This window comes from Nelumbo nucifera, chromosome 1, assembly GCF_055504915.1.
Source record: "Nelumbo nucifera cultivar China Antique chromosome 1, China Antique-T2T, whole genome shotgun sequence".
Lineage (NCBI taxonomy): Eukaryota > Viridiplantae > Streptophyta > Magnoliopsida > Proteales > Nelumbonaceae > Nelumbo > Nelumbo nucifera.
In genome coordinates this window covers 188670119-188677898 of record NC_142649.1, presented here as the reverse complement: position 1 = coordinate 188677898, position 7780 = coordinate 188670119, and the positions used below count along the sequence as shown (strand labels likewise).

Below are 7780 nucleotides of genomic sequence, written 5' to 3'. Positions count from 1 at the left end.
TCCAAATTTTCAAAATAAGAAAAGAAATGCTTATCAGAGAAAATTCAGAAGCTTAATTATCAATAGCCTTAAAGCATGCTTGCATACTTGCAGATGCCTTTGGGAACCATTTTTTAGATGCTTTTTATATCATAAATTGTGAGTGGTACATCGTGGTGATGTTAATGTGCTGCCATAATGTACTCTTGAACATACAAAGAAATAAGCTAAGATAGAAAAGCATTCATGTTAATTATACCTGAAATCTGGATTCATATGTTCCTCAGCAGACTGCAATTCCATAATAACTGAACTTGGGTTTAATCCTCCCAACTTACGGCTGTTAGTTGTTACTGGTTACTTGTTACATTGTAATTTGCCAATTACAGTGAAGCAATTGAAACATGATATAAACACCTCTTATTTTCCAAATTAATTGTCTAACTGTAACTGTGTCTCTTGTTTACTCCTGTTACACGTCAAAGGCAAAAGCCATTCAAAGAAAGAAGGAAGGTTTTCCTACTTGGGCCACTTTAGGATAAACAGACCAATCAGCCTCACATGGTTTCTGGCATTTGCCGAGTTAAGCATCGCACACACTTAATTGGGGCAAAACATAAACAAAAAGTTGCCCTGATTAATTGATATTGATGTTTTGATCATATGAGCTTCTCAACCATGGAACTGGAAGATGAGATCCAAAGATCTCAAGCGCGTTGCATTAGGATCAAACGCCGGAAATTCCTTGGCCAAATCATTATCATATGCAATCCGCTGTTCTGCCGCCGCTACACGCGAAAACGAGCGTGGGCGCTTGCGGCGCTTGTTTTGAAGAAAGCAGTCCCTCATCTGTTCTTCGACCTTGTCGATGATAACACTGGAATTCCGTTCCCCTGCTGCTTCAGGCTTGTTGTCCACGACCTGCATCGGCTCGTCTTCTCCGACAGCTGAAGAGATGGAATCCTCGCCCACGAGAGGCTGCGACGACTGGAACCGTCCAAGGAAGGCAGTGAGATGGTGGTGAGCATTTTGGAGCGAGGAATAGACTTGGAAGACTTGTGAAGAGGCAGTTGTTGATGGGAGCTTTTTCGCCATTAGGGTTGCGTGCTCTAAAGCTGCGACGAGTTCCGACAGTGGCTGAATCTCCGGTTCGACTTCCATTTCTTTCTCTCCTGTACTCTGTGAAACTCGCGATTCTTCTTCCCCGTCGTATGGTTTCCGCTTCTCTCCAGGTCTCGGTTTTCTTTTCTGCGGAGTGCGGATTACTCGGAGGCAGCCCGCTCTCCACTCTCCAGAAAACGTCGGCCTCAGTCCAGTCTGGACATAAGAAGCGGTGGGACTTCTATACGGGAGACGAGGGTCCTCAGCCCCAGAGGAGAGGAGGGTTCGACAGTTCTATATGGCAAAGGAATCTTTAACGTGGCACCCAAGGATCCACGTGGAGCAGCCTCCACGCGTCTAACGTATCACATCACGAGACCGGAACTACTCCTTACACACAGGGCGCCTCACACATTGGGAACATCTCCAGTGCATTGGGAACATCTCCCATGAATATTAATATGTAAATACGGGAGATGCTCCAATGCATGGTAGGATGTGCGTGTGAGATTGGTATAAGGCGTTCTCTGTGAGGAGCAGATCTGGTATCTTGTATTTTATATATTATTATTTACGGGAGATGTTTGCATGTGAGGTTGGTGTGAGGCGCCTTGTATGAAGAGCAGATCCCAATTGATCACATTGCATGGCAAGTTACATCTACGTGGCAGTGGTATTTTCTTTAATGCAGTTTTTTTATTTGCTCTCTACTCTAGCCCCTACCCGCCTTCTGAGTTCAAATCAACCCCCAAAAGATTACCCCCCACAACATTTCACAAAACATCCCCGCCTGTATTGAAAATATCTCCCAATGATAAATCAACTCCCAATGGCCGATTGTACTTTAATTAATGTGAAGAGACAAATTCGCCATCTCTTTGGGGTAAACGAACGTACTCGTCATCTTTGTAGCTTCTTTTTATGTAGGATAAAATATAAAAACTTCCCCCTGAAAGTTTTTGACATTCATAATAACCCTCTCCTTGTAGTTTCACTTTAGCATCTATTTGGCATTGTTGTTGTTGTTCGAAAAAAAACAGCACTGCATTAGCGTCATATCGGAAAAAATGGTGTTCCAGGAAACAGACGTTTGAACTATTTTTTCATAAAAATGGTGCTTTAAGCCATGCCTTAGAAATCGGAAAGGCATGGTTTGGAGCAACGCCGAATTTAACATTTTTTAGAGCTATAGCTCGTTGTTGCCAGCAGGGATGTGAGGTGGCACTGGATAATGGGTACCAGTACTGACGTTTCCTGGAACATTGGTACTAAATAAAAAAAAATTGTTGTTGCTCTAGGAAATGTTCTACCTGACAGAAACGATTCCAAACAAAAAAAAATTATTATTTTCTCAGAAAAAGGTATTGTACCTTCAGCAACGATGCCAAATATATACTTAATAAAAGGGTAAAATACGTATTATCCCCTTACGTTTATTATAAATAATTAAACCTCCCCTCACCTTTAAACGTTGCAAAGACCTCGATAAAATTTGTTTACTGATCCCTTCAGTTAGTCGCATGTTAGAAACTTACAGAAATATAAATCTATCAGCTCTAAATTTTTTAAAATACCCATGAATCATGCCCGGGTGAAATACTTATACCTCCCTTAATGTTTCTCATAAACACTTAAACCTCCCCACCTTTAAACGTTGCAAAGACCCCTGTCAGTTCAAATTTTCAAGTAAGAAAATACTAAATGAGCAAATATGTTGTTCTTATTCTTGGAATGTGACCCTATCTGAGAGTAATTCAAACTTAGAATTCTTTATTTCTGTGGGACTTGCAATTTGACAACAATGCATTCAAAACCAATGTAATGTGCAACTAACGGAAGGGATCACTAAGCAGATTTTACACCAAATGTCAGGAGAGGTCTTTGCAACGTTTTACCCAGGCATGATTCATGGGTAATTTGGGTATTTAAAAATTTAGATCAATAGATTTATTTATGTTAATTTTCTAGCGTGCAATTAATGGAAGGAGTTAGTAAGGTGTAAAATGGGTTGTGCTGGGCCGGTATGGCACGACCCACCTACGGCCTATGGGCCGTGCCGCCCTCCCCAGGGATAATTTGGGGGGTCAGCCCGCCACAGTCCACAGCCCAAGCCTGTGCGGACCCATGCCATGCCACGGACCTAGGTCGTGCCGAGCTGGGTTACAAGCCAAGCCTTGGGTGTGGGCCAAACTAGGCTAGATTGTTTTTTTGGGAGTCGCCCGCCACGGCCCACAGCCCAATCTTGTGCGGACCCATGCCATGCCATAGGCCTAGGCCATGCCGAGCTGGGCTACAGGCCGGACCTTGGGCGTGGGCCAAACTAGGTCAGATTGGTTTTTTTGACATTTTTTATTTTTTTTATTTCTTTGCTAAGTAAAACTAAAATATTTAACTTTCCTTTGAGAACTATTTAAAAAATAAGAAATCTAACAAAAAATGAAAAAAAAAATACCTAACCAAATAAGAAGTCAAAGTGACAAAGACTCAAAGTGATTAACAAAATTGGAAGAAAAATAAAAATTTTATTTCATTTAAATTTGAATGATACAAAGCATATAATGGTTGGATGAATGAAATATAAAAATTGGAAAATGGAATAAATTAATAAAATATAAAAAAATACAATATAGTTACAAATTGAAAATAAAAATTACATTATTAAAAAATATCAAATAAATTTAATAAAATTAAAACAAATTTTACAATAATTTGAAAAAAATGTTATACAACTATTGAGTATACAAAAAATATTGACTTCATCATTTTCTCCTATTGTTCTTGACTTTGATCATTTGTTTTAGGTGAAACATCAGGTGTAGTGTCATGCCCTCCTTTGTCTTGTAATCTATTTTCAACATCTAGTCCATCTTTAAAGTATATGCTTATCTCTAGACCTTCATCATTCATATAGCTTCTTTTGTCATCCAACACCCTAATACCTGCACTAAAACAAGACTCCGATGGAACTGTAGACATCAGAGGGGTTAGTAGATCATGTGCCATGGTGGCGAGAATTGGATAATTTTTTGCATGTTAACTCCACTAGGCTAAAATATCAAAATTATTTGTTCCCTCCGAGGTGAAGGAAGAATCACCTAAAGTAAAAAAATTTGCTTGTAAATAAAAATTAAGTTTAGTAAGTGAGCTTGTTATCGAGGCAATGAATTTCTACCTTTTATTAAATAAAAAAGTTTTTCTCTTCCACTACTGAACTCGAGTTTAGAAGTGGAAGATGCAATTGTGCAATTTGTAGAATTTTTATTATTCCCTATTACTTCATATTCATATAAACTATACATTTCAAATAATAAACTATTAATTTCTTATTTTTTATTTCCAATTTCAATATTCATATTTCCACAATATGTTTCAGGTAAAATATTCTAAACCATCTTTCCTAATCCTAGGATCTAATATTTTAGTTAAGCAATAAAGAGGAGAAATGTTCTCCCAATATTTTTTAAATTTATTTTCTATTATTTCAATAATATTTTTAAATTGTGGATTCTTTCTATATTTTGCAAAACAATCACTAATCATCATTAACTGATAAGCTAAATTACAAGTAGTTGGATAATAAATACCCGATAATTCATTAGTTGTATCATAAAAATGTTTTAAAAATCTCTTATAAAAATTGCCATTTCCCAATCTTCCTCAAATATAATATCAGTAGGCATTTTTGCATTATAAAAACCACTAAAATTTTGTTTGCGAAAAATACAACTTTCTAACATAGCATTGGTAGAATTACATCTATGTTTAATATATATAATGTCGTTTCCTAATCTTCCTTAAGTAGTTGGATTCTTGTTTTATTGCTCCAAAACTTTTAATATATATAATACAATTTCTAATTTTAGAAATATGAGTAGATATAATATTTAAAGCATCCTGAATACATAAATTTAAGATGTGACATGCACATCTGGTATGAAATAATTTACCATTTAAACATGGTTTTAATTAAGATTTTAAAATATTTATTGTTGAATCATTATTATCAAAACTAATAAAAAATAACTTATGTTAAATTTAGAAGTCCAAATATCAGAAGCAATTGTAATTTTAGAATTAAAATTTGATAACATATAAATTAAATTTTGTTTATATGAATAAAAAAAATTTAAAGCATCTGGTTTAATAGCATTCCTAGAAACTTTTTTAAATTGTGGATTTACAGTATTACGTAACCATTTTTCAAGTTTAGTATCTTCAGCTAACAAAAAATGTTGTTCAGCATGTACAATGTATTTTGTTAATTCTTGCCTCATTTTTTCTTGAGAGTAACCCTCTGCCCAATTTGTGTTTGTGTTGTTTCTCTCCCTTCTTCTTCTTTCTCATGGGTGAACAAATATCTACCCAAATGGTCAGTACCAGCCCTGCTACAATAGCTAAAGTCTTTCCAACATTTTTGACAAACAACTCTTGTTTCCTTCCCTTGAATCTCCTCTATTTTAAATATTTTTCAAATGGGGCTAATCAACTTAGTGGCCTTCTTTTTCTTGCCCCTAGTATTAGTACTAGGAGTGGAAGTTCAATCAATATCAATAGCATCTATATCGATGCTAATACTATCATGGTACGACTAAATATCGTTAACATTGGACATGTTGGGGGATTGGTTTTGGGAGGAGCCGATCATTTTTTAAATTCTAAACAAATAAAAATTAATTTAATTGACCCAGATTGCCGGTTCAGAATCCCAACTTGATTTCAACAGTTGAAGCCTTTTAACTCCAAGAGTCCAAGCCTCCCAAATTGCTAACTTGAGAGTTGAGATACTTGAGTTGTTAAGCAAGCTCTCTTCATGTTAAAACTTCTATAAAGTTGAGAATTGGAGAATCAGAAAATGTATAAGAGATTAAGAGGTTGAGACTTGAGAGAGCATGAGAACTAGAGAAGATATTAAGAGAATTGTTGAATTGGTGTGATGAGAATGGTGGAGGATAGAGCTATTTATAGAAATTGAAAACAATTCAATTGCCCAAAATACTCTAAAAAATAGTCATTTTTTAGTTGTTGGGAGGGGTATTTTGATCATTGTAAAGTTATTTATCACTTTACTCAAAATTCCCCCAAAACTAGTTATTATATAACTGTTAGGGGGCATTTGTGTCATTCTTTCTCCCCCCCCCCACCCCCAAAATCAAAATACATAAATACCCCATATATAATTGTTTATAGCTATTGGGGGGTATTCCTATAAAAAAAAACCCAAAAAAAAAAAACCTGAAACTACTCATTGGGGACCCCCCAACGGCTAGTTCATCGGGCTGTGCCGGGCCACCCGACATGGCCCAATTTACACCTCTAAGATTTTATGCCAAAGGTCAAGGGAGGTCTTTGCAACATTTAAAGGTGAGGGGAGGTTTTAAGTACTTATTAGAAACATCAGGCGTGGTATAAGTATTTTACCCATGTAGTTGTAGCTATCTTCCTTCCATCTTTGTCCCGCTAACAGGATTTCAAAGTTACCAAAATTATTCTTACAATTTATTAGGTATCTTTCAATATAATTATAAATATCAGATTTGTCCTTTAAAACTTTATTAGACCTAGGCCCATTTGGTGCATCTTTCCGTGCAAGTTGTCGATTTTTTAAAAGCCCAACAGCTCGTATTTGCTTCTTCCTCTATTTGATTGGAGGAAGACTTACGAAATGACACCCTAGTTTTTAATTTTTTATAGAATAAAAATTACTTTATTCTTTTCAATTTTATTGGGAGATTTTTTTAATTAAAAGTGAAAAATTCTTTTGAGATATTTTAATAAAGAATTGATAGATATAAGGGCCAAATGATAATTTTGAAAAACTAATGCATTTATCCAAAATTTTCCTCCAAGACAATAATGAAAGGGAGATAATTGCAGGTTTTTTTCAACACTACAGGAGAGTTTTTGTAAAAAGGAAACCTCTGGGAAGGATTTTACACTCTAACACTCCTCGACTCCGTATTGGTGTTGCGAGCCACCGTACCCCTTCTGTTTTCCAATAGATCGGTGACGGTGAACATCCAAACCAATGACAGAAAAAACAGAGAAAACCGACCGAACTATTAACTAGAACACTCATTTCATTACGACTCCAGCCCCCTGAAACCAAGAATTCTATGTCATTCCGGTTGACGACAGCTGAAATAGCTGAGGTGTAATAATTGACCCAATTTCAGCTTCAGCCATTAAGGAGTTTGCAACCTTCTGAATAACTTATTTACAAAAAGACAAACAATAAGTCATTCAATTCAGCTACTTCAGCTGTTATCAAACAGCACCGTAATTCCATCTTAATTCCAGCTATTTGTATCTTTGTCCTAGTACTCTCTATTAAGGGCTTGTCCTCTTACCTTTTTCATCTAAATTATCCTCAACGTGTATTATAAAGATTTGGTAAGATTTCCCCATACCCCTTCGTGAAGGAGCAAGCATGAACATATTTTCTGTATGTATTCTTTTTTTTTTTCATCAAACTATAAGTCCTTAGAATCATGCTTTCACTCTCGTATATATGTCCCACAGGCCACAGAGAAACTAAACCTGCAGATGCATCGGCTGTTTAGGAGAAATCTATTTTGGGTATTGATTCAAATGTCCCTAGATTAACTGAACTATTTGACACTGTTCTATGTTACCGCCAGCATGAGCACATTTTGAGTTGTAGAACAAAAACAGAATTGCTCAAAACATGCCAATTCCATAT

The 7780-nt window shown here is 36.1% G+C and overlaps 1 protein-coding gene across 1 annotated transcript; it reads right to left on the bottom strand.

Moving 5' to 3' along the window:
• Positions 1 to 376: 376 nt before the first annotated feature.
• LOC104596180 (AP2-like ethylene-responsive transcription factor SNZ) lies at positions 377 to 1521 on the bottom strand. Its single transcript, XM_010257237.3, has one exon. It carries the CDS (start codon positions 1138 to 1140, stop codon positions 652 to 654), a length of 489 nt encoding a protein of 162 aa, XP_010255539.1. The 5' UTR covers positions 1141 to 1521; the 3' UTR covers positions 377 to 651.
• Positions 1522 to 7780: the final 6259 nt, after the last annotated feature.

Excerpts from the sequence above, each read along its gene's own strand:
- LOC104596180 (XM_010257237.3), bottom strand. The coding sequence starts at position 1,140 with ATGGAAGTCGAACCGGAGATTCAGCCACTGTCGGAACTCGTCGCAGCT.